The following is a 26411-nucleotide window of genomic DNA, read 5'->3' as shown; positions in this document are numbered from 1 at the left end:
CGAGCGCTTCCCGTCGTGCTAAATAGCTGCAGGCTGTTAGAATAGGCTGTTATGAATGCATTTCCCCAAGCATCTATAATGCTGTCCTCTCGTGCATGCATGCATGCACAGACATATCCGAAGAGGGGATCACCTTCTCTGCTGTGCTTTTTCACCATCCTTGCCTCTGTGCTGCACTCCAGCACAGAATGCCAGTGCTCAGCCCTCCAGGCAGGGCAGGCTGCTACACAAACCTGCATCCAGCCTTCCCTTTCACCCATAAATCACAAATATGTCAAACCACACAGCGACAAAATAAAAGCACTTTGCCATTCTTAGATCTTTATCAGGTCAGTTTTAATAAAAGCCCAATGAGAGTTGGAGGCAGCACATGCTGGGGGAACACTGGAGCACCATGTTCATGTCACCTGCCTTCCCTGTCTCCAACTTCTACAACCTGCAACCTCCAAAGCAGCTTCACATACTATATGTTTGCCAGTTAAAACTTCTATAGATGACAGCCACCAGGTCACCAAAACCATGCCCCCAGGCAGGTACCCACTTGGGCAGGAGGAAGGCATCTCTGTGAACCTTTACTTCCGTAACCTCACCTCTAGCATAATTATTCCCTGTTATAGGTCATGTCCTGGCTTCGTTAGCTTTAACCTCTTGATCTTCTGGAGGAGTTTGCTATAAAGGGAAAGGGCAGACATGTCTATGTCAAAACACTGGGACTGGAGAATTATAAGAAGACACAACCCTGGGCAGACCTCTTGACCTTCCAACATGTCTCCATCCAAGAGGGCGTAAAGAAAAGCATTTCTTTAACCCTCAGGGATGCCTTTGAATGATGTGTTAGCGTAAATCAGAAATAGCTCCACATGCTCAAGAAAAAATATGATCTGTTTTGTTTCGTTTGTTTTAAACAAGGTTCCCAATAAAACCAAAGCAATTTGGTGCTCTCAAAGCCTCTTGCATTATTCCACCCAGCTTAAGCAGAAGCTTAATAAATTCAATCCACACCTCCTGATTTGATTTAGATTTTAGCAGGCTACCACTGTGGATGCAGATTAAAACCAACATTAAATTAGAGGAGGCAGGTTTTGTTTTGCTGTTTGAAAGCCCTCAGTGCCAGTCAAAGGCACTCCCAGCAAACTCCAGGTGATGTGCTTGGAGGGTGCTCCACTGCAGCAGGAAGGGGTGCTGGTCTGCACAGAAAGAGTTACACCTCTGTGTACTCTGTGTGGACAGAGTATAATTGTCCATTAAATAAAGGGTATAACTGTTCATTAAATTAAGAAAAAAAAAGCTTAAAAATGAACTATTTCAGTCTAGTCTGGATGTTCGGTGGTTGCAAGCATTTGTGGCAAGCTGGAAGTCAGCAAATCCATCTGTATTATTATTGGGTTTTAATCCCCCGAGTTATTTCAGGAACGGCAATACTCACAGCTGACCCCGGGAAGTTTTCATTGCTACTGAGTTAATGGCACTTTTCCAGGGGCACCCTTCCAACAGAACAGCAACCAGAAGGAGGGCACGGCAGAAAACCCATAATGCTAGCAATACAATAGTACTGACCACCAAACAGTTATGATTTCAGTAACAAAGATGAAGACATAGTGTCTCACAGCTGAGGTTTTCCACACAGATTGAGAAAAGACTTACAAAAAGGCTTCAGCAGAAAGCAGAGACAGCGATGTCCAGCTTAGAAAAACAAAGGTGAACACACAAATGTCAACTAAGAACAAGGAGATTGGGATAAAAACCTTGCTATTTTCTCCCTTTGCAGCAGGCTTATTGCAACTTCATTCCATACTGTATAAAGAAATAACATGGTTCGGTATTACTTGATACTCTTGAAGAGGACAAAACACACATATGAAAGAATAAATAGCAGTCCTGGCTTCCCCAAAAATGTTTACATTTATACATACAGAGTGTGAATGCTTAAGCAGCTCACTTTGAAACAGTCTGATAACTGCCCTTTAGCTCCCATAAGCCACCTATTACCCCATTTAAAGTCTTCCAAAACTTTATTTTTCCCAAGCAAAAAGAGCAAAATACAAGCTCTACCTTAAATTAAAAGTGGTCCATACCAGCACAACTCAGGGTTTGATGCCATTTTTCTAATTTTTCTTAAGCCACTATTAAAAATTACCCCACAGAGTTAATTTGAAGAGGCTCCTGCTGCAAAAATCCCCAGAGGATTCTCCTTGCAGCCACTGTGCATGCTAACAGCATCCCCTCCCAGCTCTGCACTACAGCAAACAAGCATCTCCTCATTAATTTTCACTGGATGTGCAGTCCTGGGCTGAACTGGGGTCACTACCACAAGTGTTTCTGCACATCCACTGGTAATATTCCCACTGCAGCAGGATCTTACATCCCCTGTGATTAACAGGCAGTTACTTATGGAGTTATTTAGCTGTGTTAAAATTGCTTGTGCAAACCACCCTGCTTATCGGTGCTGGGAAAAGCCACTCAATGTGTGCCGTGAGCAGGAGAGCATGGAAAGGAACCAGCTCCAAGGCTCTCCTGGGTGCCTTGCAGCCTCAAAAACACTTTCTGCCCCACTTGGCAGTGACTCAGGACCAAAATCTGCTTTGCCCATGACGCAGTGAGGCACAGACGAGGTGCTTAAGCAGCAGAGAGGGGTTTCGCCCAGTTCAGGGACCTCTCTTTTAAGTTATAACAACAGCTTTGCTATTATTACTTACAGTATTGACTATCAGGGCAGAGAGCAGATCATAATCCTCCTTTTCCCATCCTCCAATGAGATTTTCATCCCAAGAGTGATTTCTCCCCTGCCCAGCAGACAAGCAAAGCCCATATTTAGGTCATTGCTCCCCAAGCCGTGCTGTGACTCCAGGACAGGCAGATGCCTGCATCTTGCTCCAGGCTGGCTTCTCTGTTTGCCGCTGGGTACCACCAGCTGGCAAACCCTCACAAGGATCATGAGGGGATGACAGAGGGTTTCACTGCTTGGTACAGAGCAGACAGGGATGCTCTGGTGTTGCAGAGCTCTCCCCTGCCTAATTTCTGCAGCGCTGGTACCCGATGCTGTGATGCCATGCATGAACCCAGCATCCCCTGCCTGGCCAGACAGCATCTACTCACATCAAGAGCTTGTAATAGGAAGAGACCCACTTCTTCTTCACCATACAAAAACCCCAAAAAGGCTGAAAGGAGAGCTCATGACCAGCCAATATTTCAACACATAGCAAGGGACACCCAGTACACCAACAGCATGTTCAAGGGATAAGGCAAGAAAAATAATCCTGTATTTTACTACTTAAAAAAAAAAAAACAACAAGACACAAAAAAAACATCATTTGGAGCTATAGAATGCAAATGTTAACTTGCTGAGTGTTAAATGCAAAGGTAAAGACAGCAGCATGCTGTAGAAGCACCTTTGATTCCTCAACATGAGAACAAGCAATTTGTGAGTTTCCTAGGGCTGATAACTCACCAACCCAAACAGCCAAGCAAAGGCAGATGAGTCTTACCTATATTGTGCCTCATTATTCCTCATCCTCCTCCTGCTATCAGCACAGAGATGGACACAGGGAAAGCACATAAATGCACACCCACACCATGTCCCCATCAAGGCAGAGCTCCTAAACTTGCGGAGCATCTCTGTCCATCCCAGGCCACTAGATTTGACCTAGCAAAGCACATGCTTTGTTGATGCCTTATAGGTACAGGGATATTTTCCGTACCTCCCGAAGGGCTGTCACTCTGATGGATGGCTCCACGCCTCCCACCAGCGCTAAATTTCTCTTTGCTAAATTTTATTCCCCTGCCCAAATTAACTCAGATGGTGATTTGCATGAAGTGTCACAGCAGCTGAGCAGCACTCAGCAGCTTGGACAAGCAGCGTCTGCAGCATTTATCCACCAGCTCGTTAGCAGCATCTTTAATGAGGGGCATTTAAAAGGCTTCAGTTCATCATTGCACCAGCTCCATTTCACCAACAGCAGAGGTAAAACTGGCACTGAGCAGAGCGGGGCTGCGGGCAAGCCCCACATTAGGATAGAAATACTGGGGGCAGGCTCGGAGGCTTCCCTTTAATTAAACATGATTTCCAGGAGTAATCAATATTCTTACGTGTAACTAACAGCCAGCTTGTCTTCCCATCCTCTCTCCTACCATTTCTTCCACAGTGTTTCAGCGGCACTCGTTACTGCAGGCTTAATTAAGACTGACGAGTTCAACGCCAAGGTCTCAGGCGCACACGCAGCCCTGCTCTCACTGCAGCAATGGGCTGAAACACAAAATCCCTCTTGCAATAAGTCATTAGATGCTGCAAGACCAGGTACAGCCCCAGGTGGTTTGGGACAGGGTGAACAAACAGCTTGGTTTTAACCTGGAGGGAAAAGGAGTCCCTCCTGGGCTGGGGCGCGATTCTATCACGAGCTGCAAGACCAGGATTTGCTCTGGGCTGTGCAACAGTTCTTGTACTTTGCTCCTCTACTCTAAGAAACAAAAGAGCCAAACTTCCCTAACAAGGTCAACAAGACTTCACCTGCAGGAGATGTGCATCACCAGGTTGAGCACAGGAGCCCTTTGCCTTTGGTTGCTCTGAAGCAGCACCAGTGAAGGCTGAGAGCTGGCAGTGGGAGAGGCAGGCTGCTGCCCGCTATGAGGGTGCAGCCAGGAGCCTGATGAAATCAAGGGGTACAAAGCAGGGCTGCCCCTTTGGCTATCTAAACCTGGATATAAAGCACATGCTCCACTGGAGGATTTGGTACAAACCCTGGAAAAGCCCCTTCAAAACGTAATATTTACCAGCATTCGAGAGCTGCACCAAGAGATGCAGCCACCAGTCTGCTGAGTGGGACACATCTCAGCAGGTTCTGTCCCATAAAGTACCATGAGCAGGGGATCTCTAACCCAGTGAGCCACAGAGAGCACCGAGGTTCTCTTCTATCAGGCCTGGATGAGCCCTGCAAGATGCTCACCATCACCATCCAGTCTCTGCCATGCTGCCAGAAAGGGGGATGCACTGCAGACTCCCTAAACCGCTGCCGAGTCCATGGGGAAGCACAACAGTCTGGAGCTAAAGCCAACCCAGATCACAATACACTTGACTTGCAGCTCCTCCTGGAAGAGCTGCAGGCATCAGGACAGCAGTAGTGTGGAGCATGGGGCTCTACACCTCCTTCCCAAGCATCTCCCCTGTGCCAGGCACCCATGGGATGCTCACAGCCACCACCAGCACCACTCATCTGATCCAGCTCCTTCCCGTGCTCTTACATCATCTTCCAAATCATTGATTAACAAATGCTAAACGTTGCCCAGGATCAAGAAAAAAATCCTTGACCTGGTGTCTAAGGGGAATCAAGATGAGACTCCTGGTCCTAACGCAGCCATGAGGTTTTTATTCCAATAAAGGTCGCTGGGGTTTCCCAGGTTTGATTTTGCTTTTTTAATTCAAAGCCCCATGCAGGGGTTAAGTGTCTCCGTAGCATGACTTATCAAACAGCCTGTCACACTGCAACTTAAATCCTTCCAGACTACTTTCTGCAAATCCCTCTTGATAGGCATTAATTACCCTTCTCTCACCTAATTCTCAATTAATCAAAACCTTGAGCAGTGTTGTGGTGTAATCTTGTCCCTGCAATCCCATTTGCCACCCAAACTCCACGTAAGCACCTTGATGAACGTAGGGTGTACCCAAAACATGCTCAATACACACCATATATATTTGATTATTAATAAAGTAGTTAAGAAACAGTCTTTCAGTTTTAATTAAGAAGTTAAAAATAGGCTTTCCACCCAGGTTTTCACAGTCCTCTATGTATAACATAGCCTCATGATGCTTTAGGGAAGCTCACGAGCATGTTCATTCTCCAGTGCAGTGACCACCTCCCACTAAATGATTTCCTGGGAGGAGCTCAGCTGGGCAGCCCCAGGATGTAACCAGGGGACACCAGGACTTCCAACTGAGAACAATAAGAACAGTGGCTGCCTCTAGGCTGTTACTGCAGTAACACAAGTGGCATTCACCGTGTCACAAGCATCTTCCGAAACTTGGGGTACAAGCCACCTAGCCCCCAGCTTGAGCACTGAACCATCCTCCCCACTAGGCACTGCTGTGCCCAAACAGCACCATCAAAATCTACCTTTAATTGCAGAGAAACATCTCCACCAGACTGGATTTTCATCCCTATTAGAAAGAAGTAATTGGATTAATCTACCTGTACAGTTATCCCTCACCTCTCCAAAACTCATGCATTAAAAACCCTTTCAGAGCATCACTCTGTGCATGCTTAATTCAAAGGGGTTTTGAGCCCTAGTTTTATGTATCAGGCATTTCTTCAGCACTTTCTAACCAGAACTATGTTCCGTAAACCCCCCCCAGGCCACCTCTGCATCATTTTCATCGCAGAGCAACTGAAGGAAAACAAATTGATTACTGAGGCTTTAAGTAAGAAGTGTTTTACTGGTTATAATTAAAAAATCCCAGCAATAAAGTTTGATAGCAAGGAGATATTAGACAGCTGAGGAACAGCACCAGGGATCAAGATACAAACCTGGAATGAATACATTTAATTAAAATACCTGCAGCAGTGAACAAACATTCACACACCCCTATTTGCTTAGGAATGAGAGGGCAGAGAAAGGGTCTCTCCTGGAAGGAAGGACTTGCATTTTCATTTTGTTGCAGTAATTTTCAGGTCTTTGGAAACGTGATTTGTACCCTGCTCCTCTTCTCCCAGGACATCCATACTCCAGACCTCAGATGTGCACTTGTATGATGAGTTACTCTACATTAGTGTATATATTTTGTCTCTTCTCCCCAGTGAGACAAAGAAAACAAGCAAGATATTGCAACTGCTAAACTGAAATTGGTTCAAAATACACCTCAGAGGAAACTCAAACAAAAGGCAGGTTCCTTTTTCATATCTAAAGTAGAAGGTACAGGATGGCTAGACAGTCAGCTATGTTCTCCTTCGTATTTCTTAATAGCTTCAAGTGTCCAGCTAAAATACTGATATTTGGGCTTTCCAGCACTGACATCCTGCAGCCTCTTATTTATACCACACAGCAGCTCCCTGGAAAACCATTCCTTAAATCCCATATACAATTTCGTACAATAAACATAAGGGAGACAAAAGCTTGAATAAGGAAGGATGCAGGAAAAGCTGTCTCCATCAACCGCTGAATTTTGAACTGCAGAGGAGATTTGGGAAGTGATACCATTAACAGAACATTGTTTTCTGCAGGAAGGGCTCAATGAAAGACATCAAGACACAGAAGGCTGTCCTTGAGGGCTGCAAGAAGGCAACTGCCCCCACTTCAAATAAAAGGATAAAATAAATATAAAAATAACCACACCACCAAATGCACCTTTTCTACCCTTCACCTTCTGGCTTGGATTTCTTCCCTGGCTTGGCAATGTCCCCTGTGTGTTAAGCAAATCCAAGGTTATCTCTTCCCTTTGGAAGGGCAGATTCCCCAGCAGCACACAAACCATGCTCCCACGCAGATCAAATGGCTCTCATGAACCAGTGAGTGTCCACACAGAAAACATCCCAAGCAGAAGGAGAAAAATCAGAATAACTTAAAGGAAAAGAAGCTATCACAGCCACCTGTGCTGCTTCTTCCTTCCCCATCCCCTCAGCACATCCGCTCTGTTGTACGTGTCTTGGATTGACACAGAGGACAACACCCATATCCCAACACGAGATGTATTCACTCATATAAACATTGCTCCCTGCTTTACAAGAGCATTTCTTTATTCCTCCTAAGCAGTCACCTCTGGGCACAGGCAGTGGGTGCCAAGTTTTAAAGTCTCAACTCTATCATGACCAGCAGCATCACATCACCCCAGAAACATCCCAACTATAGGATTTCCATCCCACAACACATCCCCCAGCTCAGGCCCAGGGGGTTTTGTTCCAAGACTGGGAAACCCAGCTCCTATCCAAAGGATGTGTTTCCCTTTGGGAAAGACATACATTTATGGTCACCCTTCGGCTGATGCCACTTGCCTTGGAGCCACTGGGTCCCACCAGCACAGCTTAAGGGCTATAATCTGCTTCAAGCAAAACTACTTCAACCTCCTCTCACCACCCACAGTGAGGATAAAAAAGAAGATTATTAATTAGAAAAGCAGCAAAAAAAATGAAAACACACCCAAAGTTATAGTGGTTCAAGAGTGCATGAAGACAACAATGAGAGATGGAGAGTGGCTCACTCAAATTAGGGAAAACCATAACTTAAATCCATCTCTACCAAGAATTGCGTTGCAACATTTTTCTCTCCTCTAGGGTATGACTTCATGCTTCACTAGGTACATGAATAAATCAAGGGAAAAAACCTTAAATTAAATAAACATTATGTTACCCAGTTTATTTTGCTGTGAAACCAAGCTTTTGTAAACTGTGCTGCCAGTTCCCAGCTCCTAACATACAAACCCAAAAGTTTCTGCCCTTTCTGAAAAAATATTAGTATTATTAGAATATTAGTAATATTCTCAGTAATATTCCCAAGACCAGAGCTCCTGAAAACTACATGGTGGATGGATGGAGACACCTGAATTTGTGCAGCCCACCACCATGGGCAAAGCTCCAGATAACCCACAGCATCACTCACATCATGGATTTGTTCCACGGGACCTTCAAATGCATTACAAGAAGCATTAGTGGTCACGCACAACACGCACACAGCAGGGATTTAGGACCCTACTCAGAAAAGGATGCGACCTACAAAAAACAGAGAAATGCTGAAGCAACACATGTCCCTTCATAGCTATGTTTTTTTCCAGCTGCCTGCCCTTTCATCTCCCCCTTGGACTAGAAGGTCCCACACTATGGAGAAATTGCCAAAAACTCGCAAAAAGTTATTTTTAGGTGCCTTCTTAGAGAAAAAAAGTAATAACCCCTGTTTGGATCACCGTGTCTGGCCACTGTTTATAGCCACCTAACCTGTGAAGCATAGATCAATGTGTCACTCCTGGGAAATGCCACATTTCAGCATGTGTTTGGGCTGCACACACACAGGGGGAAGTCGAGCGGCTGTGGGGGGAAAGGCACAACCCTCCCCACCACCACAACACCCAAACCCCTGAAGCCTTTTTAAACCTCATGTGCAGATCAGCAGAGACTTCTCTGCTCAATAGCTGGCATGCAATGAGAAATTTGTATTTCAAGAAACATTTCCAGAGCCTTTAGCATCCCCTCCTTGACAACAGCCACTTAAGACACATTTCAAGCTCACAGCAATTAGCCCTTGAAATCCTGTTGCCTTTCGCAGCGTGGTGTGTCCACACCAGCTCCCACCCATCAGCTAATGGGAAAAGAAGATGGTGTGAGAGAAATGGCCATCAACTCAAGCGACAGCAAGAGAAGAGATCACGGTCACCCACCTCCTCCTCAACAGCAACATTAGAGATATGACTCTATGTTATACTGTTCACAGCCATTTCTTGTTAAACCATTGCTGATGGACACCCACCAGCATCTTCAAGTGCATGTCATGTCACTTCTATCCAAATTTGGATTTGTTGTATGAAGGCTCCTCAGTCCCATAAAACTCTCAGCATAAATGTGGATGTTCAATAGTTGAGACAGAAGAGGCCATACCAACCTAAAGAAAGCCTCAAGCAATGGTCAGGGCATGCACCATGACGCAGTAGGCTGTAATGGTTCTTTCTGCAGATTAAACCTCTTGAGTATATCCCTTAGTAGGAGCTTTCTTCAACTGCCTAAAACTTGAGCTCCAAAGCTCTGTACCCCCATGTACCTGGTGCTAAACACTGCACAACTCTGAGGCATTAAGAAAATGCCAGAGCAGGAGATGGCCTTGCATGACCTCCCATTTGCAGGGGAATTTGCACTGTTTGAAAGCCAAGGGCTCAAGCACACAGTGGCACCAGACAAGGGACCACAGCTCCACAGGCTTCCCAGCAGCACTGGGAAGGTGCTCGGGATAGGTTCAAAAGTGTGATGCATCTTTTGGTGCCCATAAATAAACTAAATTCATATTCTTTTGGAGTGACCAGCAGACGGTGCTCTTCCAACTACAAACAACGCCTCCACTCTTGGACAACTACAGTCAGTTAGTAATTTAGATTAAAGAGGTGATGCTAATGATGCTGCTGTTATCCACAAGCCAAAAGTGACCCACAGACCTGAATTCCAACAGTGAAAACTCCCAGAGCCCTGCTTCACAGCATGACTGCAAAGGTTCAAGGTATTTTAAACTTCAACTTGGAGAGTTAAAGGCATTTTACAAGGGCCTGTAGGGACAGGCCAAGGGGAACGGCTTTAACCTGCCAGAGGGGAGACTGAGACGAGCTCTTAGGCAGAAGCTCTTCCCTGTGAGGGTGCTGAGGTGCTGGCACAGGGTGCCCAGAGAAGCTGTGGCTGCCCCATCCCTGGCCAGGTTGGACACAGGGGCTTGGAGCAAGCTGCTCTAGTGGAAGGTGTCCCTGCCCGTGGCAGGGGTTGGAACTGGATGAGATTTGAGGTCCCCTCCAACACAAACCAGTCTGGGATTTCCTAATTTATTATCCCAAATCAAGTCAGTTTTCCAGACATACAACAGCTGGCACCTCTTCCTTGTAGAAGCATTCTGTACTGTTATTGAATCACCCAGCCTTCTAAGAAGCTGATTTCTGCTTATTAGGAACAAAGCATCAAGCATGACCACAGGATTAAACTGAAAATCACGATCTGAACATCGGTTATTCTCCATATATATCAAAACTGCCTGGAAGAATTGAAAAGGTGGTGGCTGGGGAAACAAGAGTTACTATCCTCTGAGCACAATTATGAGCCTTTATTCAAGCAATAGGCACTTAATGTGGAACTTCAGCTAAACTGAGGGCAGTCCGCAGGTAGAAATTCTGAGAAATAGGTATATACATACATGCATATGTATATATATAATGAATATATATAAAATATATATATTATATATATATATAATGAAACCACATGAGTAGGAGTCAGACCTTGGAGTGTTTTCTTCATCAGCTGACCACAACAGAAGAGCCATTAACAAAACTGCCACCTTTCCAGGCCATCTCAGGAGGGCAGATTATCCCTGGGGTTACCCACAGGGACAGTGGCCTCATGAGACAGCACCAGGAACCCAAATGCAGAGCTACCCAAAGGCTTAGCTAACAGATGAAAGTGGGTATCCATCACATCCCAAACTCCTCCACCAGGATCAACTCCCTCTTCCCCCTAAAACCACAAATGTATCAAAGATACCCATTTCTCCAGACATTTCAGAATATCAGATGTAAGTCTCAAGTTATCGTAATTATTGGAATACAATTCAAGAAAATAAGGTATAGCCAACTCCGGCATGGGATGATAATGAATAAAATAACCTCAAACCACTGACTTGATAAATATAAGAGTTGCTGAGATTCATTTTTGACGATAGAAGTCATGCCCTTGCCTCTGTTCTTCCCAAGATAGCAAGACGAGCAGCATGTAGGTGCTTTCCACATTTAAAACCATACCCACCCTCTTCATCTCCTTCACCCACCAGCCAAGCAGACTACCAAATACCAACCAGGTTTTGCCACCATTTCAGTTTTCCTTCTGCCCATGGCACTCTCACTCTGCTACTCTCCCCTAAGCCAGCTCTCCCTGCAAGGATGGTGGCAAGCCATTATCAGAGCACTATTAAATCCACTGTCAGAGAACAATCTCCCTACTCCCAGCCACAATGGAGATAAGATCCTCTTCTGAGTTTCTGTAAACAAACTCAGAAATACTTTAGTAAGAACAGAGACTAGAATGAGACAGCAACAGGTCCTGTCAGAGCATCAGCAAGATGGATTCAGCAGCAGAAATCCAAATATTTGCCTTCCCCTCCCTTGTCCGCCCCATGTTGTATTTGCAAAACAGGATCACTTCCAAATGCAAAGCTAAAGGATGTCCACAGCATTAACTGTACCACAGAGGCCAAGCAACCCTGCAGAGCAAAACCTGCCCAGCCCAATACCCAGGGACCTGATGGTCACTTCCTGGTGATTTCCCTTATGCTTTCAGTCACACCTCCCACAGAGGTGGTGCAGAAGTGCCCGTATTTCCATGCTCCCTTCACTGCTGGCATTTCCAGCCGTGGGAATGTGGATCTGAGCTCCAGCCTAATGCATTTTGGAGAAACCACCTCAGTTGAAACACAACGCTGCCCAAATCTCCGCAAGGTTTGCAAAGATGGCACTGGTGACCACAGCAAGGAGCAGGGGACAATGTGGCTGTCACTGGTGGGCACAGCATGGCCACAAACTGAGCTCATTTTGGCTGCCAGCACTGATGTTCCAAGTGAGGAACCCCGAGGGACTGGTTTTCACAACAGCTCTTTTCATGGGAAAGCAGTTTAACCTGTTTAAACATTATTTTAGCCTGTTCTCAGAGGATGTTTCATGCCTTCGTTGACTACCAGCAAAGCGCTGCCAAAAGGCTGGGCTTTGCTTGAAAGGCAACCAGAAAACCTCAGCATCCCCACTGTCTGCTTCCAGACAGAAATGCCAGCTGGGAAAGCTCATGAGCTGGGATTTTCCCTCTTCTCCAACGCTTCTGAACTCCTTTCAGGATGTGCATGCACAGGACAAAGCCCACATCTTGTATTACACTGACACTGGAGAAAACAAGTCACAAATCTCTCCCCATTGCAAGATATAAAATGTAGGGGCTCCTCCAGTGGCTAGACAGACTTCAGCAGTTAAATGTTGCTATCAGTCCTAATGTGTGTTTTATCACTACAGTAAATTTATCCCCAGCATCATATGGCAAATCTACAGGAATCAAATGCAAGAGAGATCCTCAGAAACTGTTTAAATTGCCCAAAGTGGGATGTTTTGTGAGCACGTGGAAAGGATGTGCAACACTTGGAGAGGTCAGCAACTGCTAACCCTATACACGAGAGATCAGGGCTCTAATCTGGGGGGCTCAAAGCATCCTCATGGGCCAGAAAAGCCTCAGTAAGGCTCATGCCTGGTGCGAAGGACACTGCTTCAGCGTGCAACTGTAGGACATTGCCACCAGCACCAGCAGCATTTGGTTATTGAAGGAACACTTGAATCCTGAAGAGACCCTTTAAGATTTCATGTGTCACTTCAGCCCCACAAATAATCACAGTTGGTTTAGTGGCAAAAAGCTACTGCCATATTTTCACACTTACTCTGGCTGCCCACATGCAGTGCAATCAAGTGCTTATGGGATGAAGGAGTCTCCGTCCACTCCATCGCTGCAGGTTTAGTACCAGAGCAGAAGATCTATACATGTTTCTCTGGTGGCTTCAGCTTTTCTTAAGCTCTGCCTAGAACTGAAAGGGTGAATGAAGCCAAGTATCCCTTTTCCACTGGCCTGCTTCCATAAAACAACTTAAACATCCTTAATACAACTCAGCCATCCAACACGAATCCCTTGGATGGGCACTGTGACTCCCAAGAGACTCCTCCAAGGCTGAAATAGGGGCACCGGACAACTGTGTTAATGCAGCAGCCAGCTTTCAAATCAAACATAAATCATATACAGAACCTGTAAGAGACAAGGGTCAGTGCTGTTTATGGGGTTAAAGCAGGTAAGGCAGACATAGCCAGGGCCTCTTCCATCTCTCAGGGTGTTTCAAATGCTATTCAGCTTTCAAATTATGGGCCGTGGTTCAGATCTACATTTGTCTCCAGCACGTCCAGCTGCTGGGTTGGCTCCTTCAGGCCTTGGCCACTACATTTTGCTCTGTCCTGACTTGCTAAATTACTTGTGTTTTGTGTGAGCAGGAGGAGCGGAGTCAAGTCCTTCCAAAACAGCCTCTTCCCTCCCAGACAAAATAACTATATTGAAGTTTAGCCTGACTGCAGGACAGGTTTGTCCAGATCCCAGGTGTATTTTAGCTCTTCTCAACTTTCCAGCTGCTTCCCAGGCACGTGACAGCGAGCAGGCATCCCTGGTGCTTACAGAAGCAGTAAGACCACCTTCCTGCCCGACCAGGTACCATCCCTCCTGAGTCACCCAAAGATCACAGATGGTCTCAGGAGCACAAATTATTTCAATCAGGACTTCAACACCCTTCTGTTAGTGCTTCAGGAATTCCACTGGAGCATTGCACAGGACACAACGATAATTTGGAGTTCAGAGCCCCCACAAATACCCTAGTGACCAATTCACCAAACACCCAGAGGTATGTGTGAAGGAAACAGATTTATCTAGACGAGAGCCAGGGCCACGCATCTTCCAGCTATCACTGTAATAGCATGTAAAAGCAGCGTTCATCAACAGAGATGCTCCCGAATTCTGTAAGTCCACTGGCTTTGAAGCTTAAAGGCAGAAGAAGCAAGACTTCAACCTGAGGAAGGTCCTAGCTTGCTTAGTAAAGAGGGACTCTTCATTAGGGACTGTAGCAATAGGATAAGGGGTAACAGGTTCAAACTTAAACAGGGAAAGTTCAGATTGGATATAAGGAGGAAGTTCTTTACTGTGAGGGTGGTGAGGCACTGGAATGGGTTCCCCAAGGAAGATGCGAATTCTCCATCCCTGACAGTGTTCAAGGCCAGGTTGAACAGAGCCTTGGGTGACATGATTTTTAGTGTGAGGTGTCCCTGCCCATGGCAGTGGGGTTGGAACTAGATGATCTTAAGGTTCTTTCCAACCCTAACTATTCTATGATTCTATTCTATGCTGTAAGTTTATTATAATGTGGCTCTTAAAAGAACAGAATTTAGGGAACTACTTGGAAACAAAAAGGGTTTTTTACTGTGGAAGAGCAGCAATGAAGTCTCTGGCTGCAGGGAAAAACAGATCATTAAAAAAAACCTATAGCTGCTTGATCATTCAAGAGATTGTTTTGACATACATGTTTGTTTTGCCAAATGACAACAAGAGGTTGAAAATTCGGACCCCCTTGCAGAAACCTGGAGCATTCCAAAGGTGGAGTTTTTCATCTTCTGATTTCCAGGTCTGCTGACATTACTCAATGATGTTGGACATTCACATCAGCACAGCCAATTGCAAGATACTGCCAGAAGTTTAGCTACAATATGAAATTAAGGCAGAACTGTTGTTGCTATGCTCTGGAAGGTTTACAAAAGTGTCTTTACTAAGGGGTTATAAGAAGTTTTAAGCAGACTAAGTTGGTTTTGCTCAGCTCATATGGCTGCAATGATAAAACCTTGCACAAAGGAACAGTCACAAGTTGCTTGACAGAACTTGCAGCACTGAAAATTATGCAATTAGTACTTAAAGAATGCTCTCTTTTGTTTTCATTGAAGAATAAAGTTTATATACTACAAGAGTAAACATCAGGTTTGGTTTTCTCGCAGTTTTACAATATCATAGTGCTGCACCTTCGTGATTTCTGTTGCTGTTTTGGCCAGAAGCCCCACAATGATATCGGAATAGGGGTGAACTGCATAAAAGGTTTGTGATACGAAGAAAACACAGAAACCTGGCATTACAGACTGATATTCTTCTGTCTTCATGTACTTAAGATTCATTTCATTGGGTGGACACCTTCCAGGACACTCAAGGCAAACTCCAACAGTAGGTTCCCCATCTTCAAACTGTGCTGGTCACCAGCAGCTGGACCAGAGCCATATCACACCAGATCACAGCTTCCAACACCATCACAACACCCTTCAACCACCCGCTGTGGCCAGTGGAGCATCCCAAAGTTGACAGGTATCAGCAGCCTGGGATCTCTGGATAACACAAATATGTTGACAACCAGCTAGTGACAGCACTTTATTCTTCTGAAACAAAAAACAAGGCCCAACAGAACACCAGAATTAGGAAGCAAACCCATTCTGCACCTGGGAGAAGGCCAGCACAACAACATAAAATCTAATCATTATAAACAATTATTAATTATTTCTACCCTGTGAATGTTTCTCTATCCCTCACAGCTCAGCACAACCTCTATTGTCTGAAAAGCCTTTATCTGAAAGTGGGTCATGTCTCCTGGCATTACTAAATCTTTCCAAATTTCCCCCGATTAGTCAAACGAGATATCCTCTCTGACATCTGAGTGATTGAGGTAGTGTGTAATGTCATTTTTCCCCTGAATGAGCCACATCAAAGAGGGTCATAAGCCCAGAGATGGCACGCTGGATAAAACAGTTGCCAATAGATTGTCCACGCAATATTACCGAGGAAAATTAAATTGGTTTGTTGGAAGGTCTTTCCTTTAGAAACATTCAGCCTTTAGTACTGAACGCACAGAGACAAGAAACTGCTTCCAGAGCTGCTAAAAGGATGAAGCCTCACTAACTTACAAGCTGTGTGATCCGATAGCTAAACACACTTCTACACGCTGAAGTCCCAGGGATTTTTTGTATCAGTCACAATATCTAGCCTGGACTTCACACAGGGACACCAAAAGCCATCATGCCAGAGACTAGTGGCAGCCTAAATTTGAGTAATACCTCACAAGTGATTGAGTATTAAAGCAGAGCCATCTGTGACTAAAAAGAACAAGGATAAAAAAGCCGTAAACCTGCTACCCAACAAAGAAAATACCATTTAAAATTGGGGTACAACAGGAAGTAATTGCTCAGCATGATTTATATCCAAAGGGTTCAAAATTATCATACTTTGGAGCATGGATCCTGGGAGGATGCTCAGGTGGGGCAAGTGCTGCCCCAGGGGCTGGAGCTGACCCCCTTCCTCAAAGGAAAAGAGTTGGAGCTCCTGAACTACCTGTAAGGTCGACAATTAGATGAATTCTGGGCAAAGTTTAGTGAGTAACAGCAGGGTTTGCATTCTGCTGATTCATTTCATGTGACCTGCCAGCGCTCAAACTTTGCACCAGATCAGACTGCCAGGACACAGGACCTTTTTGGTCAAAATATAGAAAATAAATTAAAAAAAAATACATGTAAAAAAATAGTGAAAACCTGAAGAGTTACAGACTTTCCAGCATTGCCAAATAGAACATTCTATTTCTGAGAATAGACTTTCTTTTAAAAAGTATGGATTTCTGTACCAAACTGTTCCTTGGACAAAGAAGAAGGCCCCAGAGAAGCTTTATTTGTGTGAGATCAGCATGTTTTCTGCCTGCTGCTGGACTTTGGGATGCAAATGCTGGCTCAGCATTGCTGGGGAAGGAGAAGCCTCCTTGCAACTGTCTTTGGGGACTGTAAGGTGCTGCACCGCCTGAAACAACCTTATCCATCCCATCTCCTTCAGAGCAGAGTGTCGCGTGCTGAAAGGCAAATTCAAGCAAGTTTTGCTCCTGAAGATGATTTAGGCCTACTCTGATGGGCAAGCAAAGGAGTATTTCATGTTTCTAAGCCAGGCAGCACTTCTTGTGTCTGGCATCACAGCGATGGTCCCCATGCTCCCACGCCAACAAGCTTGTGCAAGCGCAGCCATCACTCTACCGGAACAGCAGCAGGGAGGGCAGAGCACAAGAGAACGAAGATCAGCTCTGACAGCCCGGACGCAGAGTTTGTTTTGGCATGGCAAGAGCTCACAAGGTTTCACAGCAAGCAGGCAAGGGGCCGGGCAGCAGGAATCACCCCAGGGCGACAGCAGTGCTGTGAGGTTGAAACCCACAGCCCATCCTGACACCAGTTGCACCCAAAGCACCAGCACCCTAACCTTGATCATCAGTGCTGTCTACAGTCCAGATTTGCATGCTGAGACACCTCGGATTTTCCTCCTTCCCTTTCTCTTTGTTTTTATTTAAAAAGGAAGTATTTTATTCAAGAGGCCTGCCTCCGTCATCCAGGGCAGGGTGGACAAAGCATAAGCATCCGTCTCACCACTGCACAGGGAGGAAGAAGTTATCTCCTCACTGGGGCAAGATCAAAATGAAAATAAAGGTTTTAGAAAGCAAAAGAAAAAAAGAAATAAAGCAGAAGGAAAGTAGAGCAAGAGATTTCAAACCTGGAATTTCTGGGTCTACAGAGAAGAGCCATGATCTTCCTGTCCCTCTGGACAGGACTTTTATAATGCTCAGGGCCATAGAACATGTGTTGCAGGAGAGTCGAGGGCAGTCCAGCTCAAAAGGGAGTCCCTCATCCAGGGACCTTGGTCCCCTAAAAGCCGTCTAGCCACAAACAACATGCCCCCAGCCGCACTCAGCTGCCATGGTCAGAGTCAGACAGGAGAGGAAAAGCAAATTGCATCTCTGCAACATCAGAATCTGGGGGGGGGAAACCCCAATATTCGGAGTAGGGGAGTCCCTGTGAACACCCTCAGGGCAGCTTTCCACTAGCCCTAAGGTGAGATGTTCTCACCCCATGTAGATATGGCTTCCAGAAGAGCTTCTTAGTGCTGTTAAAGGTCTTCCTCCAGCCAAACCATGCCTTGTTGGTACCACTACTACAAGATGGTAGTGCAGATGTGGATGGTCTATCCCAGCAGAGAAGTGATTTCTTATCAATAAAGGCAAGCAAGGGGACAGCACAGTGACACAAGGCACCAATCAAGTTCTGGATGAGCAGCACTTGGTCCTTCTTTTCCTTTGTTATTCTATTTCTTACCACTGATCATGATGGTGAAAGCAGGTATCAGCTAGGCAAGAGACAGGCACTCTAAAACCATGGGAAAGGCTGGTGAGAGCCACACCAGTATTCGCACATCTACCTCCTGCTGAGGTCTGCATGGGTCTGGAGCAGGACCTGATTCTCCTGCACCTCCACCTCGTCTCTGGACAGGACACATGGTCCTAGCAGGACATGTGGGGCCAATCCAAGACCACTGTAGTCCAGTACTGCCACGTGAAAGCCACCTCCAGCTCTCCATCCCCACCCCACTAGGAGATCATGCCCTTGACTGAGACCATGCCATGGGTACCACTCCTCCAACACAGCCAGACATCACACTCAGTGCCCAAAAAACAGCAATACCCACAGCACCCATGCTAGCAGTGCTAAAAGTAATTAAAAGGCATAAATCCACAAGGAGTTACTCAGCTTAATTAGGTTGAAAATTATAGCTTACATCATTTCGGTACCTCCGCATCCACTTGCTGCCTTGAAATATGCTTACACTGACTTTCTGCTCACTTGGGGTGTAGTACCAAGGACCAGCTTTCACAGCAGGCACAGGGATCAGGTTTATTTTAAGCAAGTAGATTTTAAAACAGTTTTCAACACCCATTTTTTTAAGGCACATATCCACTGCTCACATCCAGCCTGCTTGGGAACCTGGTTTGCCTGAGCCACCTGAAATCATCCCTGTGGGGCTTTCAGAAGAAACCAGACACTCCCACCGCTGTCCCCCATGGCTTTTAAAAAACCATCTTTAAATACATTAAGGGTCTTTTTTCCTTTGAAGAGCCGTGACTCACCAGGACAGGTTCCCAGGATGTAAAGTGTTATTTTGATAAGTAGCAGCTGTGATTCACCCACAACACATCCTCCTCCCAACAGCCCTGTAAATGGTGGTTAGCACATCCTACCAGCGCCTCACACCTCAGTGAGGCTATTGTAATAGAGCTTGGGCAGTGACTCACGGGAAGGGTGAAGGTAGGGATCAACTGAGATAATCCTTGGCTTTCACCAAGTGAAACATGTCCCTTCATGGAGCCCACCAGACCCACAGGGCTGCCCGTGGTTCAGCAGCCTGGAAAGTGGTCACAAGCTGAAAATGCTGGTCAACCTCAGGCATGGAAAAGATGTGTCCTCAAGGAAGAGTTAAAGCTGGGAGCACATGGCAAACGGAGACTCATGGGCAGAAGGACGGATGAGAACCAACAAGAACATCCAAAAGGCAGGATGGACAAGTGGACAGAGCACACATCTCCAAGCCACATTACCTGAGGCACATCAATACCGAGCACCCAAACAGCACAAAACCACCCCACCAGTACCATATGGGAACATAATGCCTTTAAGCTAACAGAGGGGAAATTTAGATTAGACATTAGAGAATCTCTTCCCTGTGAGGGTGCTGAGCCGCTGGCACAGGGTGCCCAGAGAAGCTGTGGCTGCCCCATCCCTAGGCAGGTTGGATGGGGCTTGGAGCAACCTGGTCTAATGGAAGGGCAGCAAGGCATGTTACTTACATGTTACCATGTGTGTCACCTGCTGTAACTGCCACAACAGGGTCTGAATGTCCTAACAGCACTACCAGCTTCACATGTGGGGGACTAAAAGCCAGTACTTAAAAAGACTAAAAAACAGACTAAAAAGCTAATACTTAAAAGTGGTGAAGGATGCTGTCACAGCAGGTCAGGAGCACACGCTGATGAAGAACCTGCACCACTGTCCCAGCACATCACACCAAGCCATGGATTTGGGGCCATAACTTGCCATTAAGGGCTTATGTTACTTATAGTAAGGATTTACGGACCTATGCTGCTTACAGTTCTTGTAGTCTTATAGTCCAGCCTTTGACACGTTTAACTCGTTCCCATGACTCACAAGTTTCAGTTGGCTGGAGAAGACTTTGGACACAGCAAATCAAGGACAAAAGCAGTGCACAGCTGGGAGAAAAGGTCACACTTCCAGGCTGCAGGCTCTTCCCTGTTGGGATGTTCCTCCACAAATCCTCTGGATATCGCAGCAAAGGCAAAGAGCAGAAATACTAAATCCTTAATAGACTCATTAGTAAAATTGATGAGTTTACTGAGCCCTGAATATCATGTTAATGAGCATTCAAACAAGGAAGGCTACATAAAGCCCATCACTCACCAATTCCTGGACCTTCCCAGCCCTGCCACTATCCCTTTGGTCTTTTCTGGAGGACCAGGCAAAGCCAAAAGCCAACCCAAGCCCTCAAGACATGTCTTGCAGCAGGCCAGGGGCATTCAAGGGCAATTGCCTTACACAACCCACTCATGAGACAGAAAGCTCACAGGGAATGTTATCAGTTCTGCTAAATAACAAATTCTTCACTAAAATGGTTTACAAGTGCTCCAGGTATCAGCCAAAGCTTGAGGTTTTGCTGCAGTAAAAGCAGTCATTTTCCTCATCTGAACTGTAGTTCATGTTGATATTACTTTATCAGCCACAAAATGCCTCTGTTTGCAGAACAGGTCAAAGAGCACAAAATAATGCTGAAAAAAACCCCGACTCAGGCCTTCAACTTCACTACCTGCTATTTATTACACCACTGACTAACTCAGAAGGTCCAAAGTCCATTTTCATGCTAAAGTTAAGCTACTCCTCTCTGTACAGCTATCGCGGTAAGGGTACACTGCTCCTGTTTTGGCCAGAGCTACAGACTACTTGAAGTGCAAATTAAAATCTCAACGTGCCTAGGATTGCACTGCACTACAGCAAACTGAGAGCAACTTCAAGCATAAATATATAAGCACACATATATATATACACACATAGATATTTATCCTTCACCTGGAGTTAACCCAGCAAATTGCTGCAACTTTGGCTTATGTGTACTAGGATCCCCCCCCCCCCCAAATTTCATACCCTTAACACAGTATCAAGGCAGGCATTCTTGAAAATAGTATTTTAGAAAGGCAAGTTGACTAATCCGAACCAGCAAGAGCACATAAAGCAGGAATCGAGCTATTCAATCCCTGCTGGAATAATTCCCGGGGCTGTGCCCCAGCACCTGCACTGAGCTCCATGTTTGTTAGCTCAGTGGCTCTCCTCTAACCCCAGCACAGGCGCTATTAAATGCCCAGCTGAGACGAACAATTGCACCAACAGAAGAGAAAACCTGGTTATTTTTGCAGTGCAAAGTCCCTGGCACAATGTGCCTTGCAGCAGGACACGCACCTGCACAACGCTGAGAGAGCACGGGGCAAACTCTGGCCACATCCTGCCCATCAAGGGAGGGCAATGCACACAAAACCAGCAGCACCCACCTCCCTGCACCTACTCACTGGGCTGAATGGTATTCAAGACCCCAACCTGGGCTCTGCTTCCATGCCCTCCATGCTGTCCTGGGTAGGCTGCAGAGGTGACCATGCCCTTGGCACGGTCCCCAGCAGGGAGCTGGCTGGAGCAATCATATTTTACATCTCGCTGATTCCCTCTCCACAACTGCAGCTCATATGGAGGCAGGATCAGGAAGAGCCTGGGGATGCCAATGAATCTGGCTTCTTCAGCAAGATGTCCCCAGTGTGGCCTCCGAGCTGTCCCTGCCCTCCATGGTATGACCCATGCACGTTCTCATAGTCCAAGATAAAGAGGAAAAGACTCAAATCAAGCAAAACTTTCAAGTATAACCTGCTTTTTCCTAACAGTAGCTGCAAATGGCAGAGGCAGGAGCTCAGGACCAGCGGTCCCATGGATGTCCTGGGACTGAGTCCCAAACTTTCCCTGTTGCCCACACTTATTCCCAGAAATTCCTCTCTACACAACACACAGAAAATCTTCTCTTTCCTTCCCTGCTGCTGCTCAACCAAAAGCAGCACAAAGGCACAGACTAGGGATGAATCCTCCCTGAGCCTTGAAGGATAAATCATTTTCAGAAAGGTTTTATGCCAGAAGGTTTATGCCAATTCATTGACTCAATCACTGTGTGATCACACTGGCAATATTTGCTTTTGAAGAGTTTCTCCCCAGGGTAAGAAACCACCAATTCATTCCAGCTACTTTATTTAATACAATTTTAAGTGAAAACCAGAGAGTTTTCTATACCCAACACCAGCCATTTTAATGCATTAAGTTCTATCATCTGTTAAAAAATACTTGGCAAATAACTGTCACTTTGCAAAACGGGGTGGGGGGGGAATGAAAAAAGAGAGAAATACCCTGGGTTTTGCTCACCCAGAGCATGCAGACTTTCTGAGGAGCATTACCTGGAGTGGTGCAACACCCCAGGAGCAGAAAGGCACAGCTCATTCCCTAGCCTGGCAGAAGCAGCATTTCACATGAGGTTCAGAGGCTACACTTCAATTAACACATTTCAAGAAGTACCTTTAAGAGAGCAGAGCATCCAGAAGCAAAACCAATTATAGTTTAGTCATATGAAGGGCTTCAATACAATAACAAAGGCTAGACATGCAAACAGGTCTGATCTTTGGTTTAATACTGCCCATCAAACCATTGCTGGAGACAGCATCTTCCAGAGACGATGTCCTCTCTCCATCCTGCCCAGCACCCACCTCAGAAGAGCAGAGCATCCCTCTTATCTCATTACAGAGTAAAGCTGGCATCTGCACAGGATTGGACTGCAGTTACCTTGGCTGTAGTTTAGCTGCATCAGCAACAGGTTTCTTTGGAAGGCTCTGGCTGGACAGGAAGGAAAGGGCATTGTAGCAGGAACCCCGGGGACATAGCAGGAGCAGGACCAGCCCCAGGCAGCCTTAGAAAGGCGTTTGCATGGCACTGTAAGTAGTTGCCGAAGGAAGTGTGAATGTTCCATCCCTGGCAGTGTTCAAGGCCAGGTTGGACAGGGCTTGGAGCAAGCTGCTCTAGTGGAAGGTGTCCCTGCCCATGGCAGGGGCTGGAATTGGATGAGCTTTAAGGTCCTTTTCCAACCCAAGCCATTCTGGGATTCATTGATTCTAGCAGGAGTCCTCAACACCATTACATCACCTACTTCTCCTGCACGAACTTGTACCAGTGGCTCCAGGACCAGGTCTGGAGGACCCTTCACCATACAGCTCCTTTACTGCTGGGACACAAGTCCCACTAAAATCCTGTTTTCTTCTGCAACAAAATAAACCCCACAGCCAGATGATCCCAAAGTCCCCAGGTACTGCATCGGGAGTGAGAAGAGTATTATAATGGTCTCCCCGTAACTATTTACACAAGTGGAGTCCTACGTGCTTGAAGGTTGATGCAGTTTTGGAACTACTCTCATGCTCATAATTAGGCAAAGCTGTTAATTATCTTGTTTGATGGGGGCTATTAAACACCAGTCATCCCTGCTCTTAAAAGGGGCACAGGTGAGACATTGCACGGAGGTGCTGGTGTTTCCATGATGGGTTCCCCTCCAGTTTAAGTGCACAACAAAATCACCAGCATGGCTTAACAAACGTGGCCTTAAGCAGCAAGGAAATGCTGTGTGTCCCCACAGAGTCCCAGGAGAGCTCCGCAAGCATCAAGTGGAAGCTAAGGGCTCTCTAAACAACACATAGCAAGTCCCATTGCAGCCCAGCAGGAAGGAGAGGCGGGATGACCTCAGAGGTCCCACTCAGCTGCTCTGAAGTGGCTCTCCAGTAGTCTCTCTCATCCTAGTTCAAGCAAGAGGAGGAAGGACCCCAAAGAAGGTCCCAAAGGACCCCCATTGCGGCTGTGCTAATGCAACCCCTCACACTGGATCTATAGGCTTTTAGCAATACAGCTGTATGAATTCCAGTGAGTCGCACCATACACCTTCCCTCCAAAAGCCTCATGCCCACCTTGCCGACGAGGCGATCCAGGCAGCCCCATCTGCTTCATCCTGGGGTCCTCCATCAGCCACTTGCAACCATCAGGTTCAGCATGAGGCTGTTGGTTTTGCTGAGTTCTGTAAAAGCCTTTTTTCTCTTTTTCTCACATATTCAAAGTCACAGGAAACATTTTCCTGCTGCTTCAAAGCCCAGGGCTGGTACAGAGGCCCCATGCAGAAAAAACACAGCAGGATGGTCCTAAATTTCACCACAGCGCCAGCGCTCAGCCCCACAGATGACCCATATGGGTTCAAGGCACCATCCACGGCTGCACCACACCAGCTTGTCCCCACAGGGCAGATGGACATCAGCAGAAGGGCCAGCTCTCATCAAGAATCTTTGCTGTTAGTAAAACTGAATTAGAAATTAATGACAGGCACAGACTGTCACCAAACCCATCACTTCACAAGTGCCTCATTGAAAAGTCCCTGTACAGCACCAGGATCACAAGTGGTGATGCCCCAGCAGGCACCATATACCCACTCAACAAACGAACATGAATATAAAGCTAACCAAGTTTGAATAAAAATGCCACACGAGTTAATTACCCGATCATCAGGTTAAGAATCAATTAACCTGGTTGTTAGGGATAATACCGCACTCGAAGCCAGCCTCCTTCCTCCCCAGCGATGCTTCCCATCACATCCACACACTCATCCAACGAGATGCTGCGATCAGCACATCGGAGCAGTTCAGCCACGGCTTTGTTTGCGCTCCCATCAGATTTTCCAAGGGAAAAAGGTTTTCCAAACCTGAGACTTTGCTTTAGAAGTGCTCCTGAGAAGGATGGAGGTCATCCCACTCACAGACAGCCCCATCGGTCCAGCAGGGCTTCTTAAATTCCCAGAGGTTGAAAGGAGGAGCTGCCAGATTCACAAATCATCCTGCATGCGTTTGGTATCAACAGCCAAAAAAACTAGGTGGCAACCCCCAATATTATATAAAAGCTGTCCACAAAATGAGTTTCAGAAGCAGAAATCTACCCCGAAGTTAAGCCTGGGAGGCTGGCACAGAGACAAAAAGTGTTTCCTTGAGAGGGCTGGTGCCAATCTGGCAGCACTCCCGCACTGACCATAGTCACAGGAAGAATTTGAAACACTAAAATTCTCATTATTGCAGCAAAACCCATTCTGAAGCCAAGCACTTTGCTCGATGAGCCCCTGCTTAGCATTATTGATGGTTTTTACTAAGCACATTCCCTGTGTCCTGGATGCCCACAGCACTCCCTAGCCTGGGGAAGATGTGGAGCACAGGCACAGGGCTCTCTCCCTATGCCAGTTATCGCTCCATAGCGTGCAAGGAGCTCTTTCATCAAGCCAAGTCAATCTGCAAAAATCTCTCTGGACACAAACCTCGTGCTGGGAAGGGGGCAGAAAGCCCTGAACTGTGCGGGATATATCCCTATCCTGCTCCAACCAAGGAGCAGGAATACCCTGTGCCCTGCTTGAGTACCCTGCAGCCACAGAATAATAAAAGATAAAGAAATCACAAGTGATATTTTACCTAGGTTTCAAACTCTGCTCAAAAACCAAGCACCCGAGCTTCTCATCATCACAACGAGCCACTTTTTGGGACAAATCCGTGTTTCTCTCTGGGAAGCGATGGGAGGGCAGCTGGAAGCAAACCCGGCGACACCCTGCGAGGCCACCATCGCATCAGCCATGCCACCTCCCCGGCTGCCACCAGGAAGCGGGTGCCTTTGGCAGTACCACGGCCGAGGGCTTTATCTGAGCCACAAAACGAAAAGGACTCCGGAAACCAGGCACCTCGGGAGCATTCCGGTTACTTACAGCAGTTGTAAGGACGGGTTTTTCTTCTCCTCCCCCCCCATACCCAGGCGCTGTAGGAATACGAGGGAACAAACTATACCGTGTGGATCTGGGGAAGCTGAGCGCGGTCTGGAGCCCGCTCAGGTGACGGAACCCCACCAAGAACAAGGCCAACGCTGCCACAGTCAGGACCCGCGGCCGAAGTCCGCTGTTCCCTATGGAAAACCGGCCCCGCCGAAACCGGGGGAAGCCGGGAGGGGAGCGATGAGTCCGGGAAAAGTTGCGGGTCACCTCCAAGGCTGGGACCCCCTTACCCCGAAACACAAGGAAAATGCACACAGACACCGACACCCCCCCTGTCGCTCCGCTCACCTTGGTGTAGAGCTCCGTGGCGGACAT

The 26411-nt window shown here is 46.5% G+C and overlaps 1 protein-coding gene across 1 annotated transcript in view; it reads right to left on the bottom strand.

Annotated features, from left to right (window-relative positions):
- Positions 1–26411, bottom strand: part of MYO5B (myosin VB) — a gene marked incomplete at both ends in the record, with an annotated part of 152693 nt that extends 126282 nt beyond the window's left edge. Inside the window, one exon of the mRNA XM_080636966.1 lies at positions 26385–26411. Within this exon, the coding sequence (XP_080493092.1) occupies positions 26385–26411 (27 nt within the window). The remainder of the gene's footprint in view (positions 1–26384) is intronic.

Source organism: Psittacula echo (assembly GCF_963264785.1).
Source record: "Psittacula echo genome assembly, chromosome: Z".
Taxonomy (NCBI): Eukaryota; Metazoa; Chordata; class Aves; order Psittaciformes; family Psittacidae; genus Psittacula; species Psittacula echo.
Note: the sequence above shows the minus strand (reverse complement) of the source record. Positions and strands in the feature narration are given on the sequence as shown.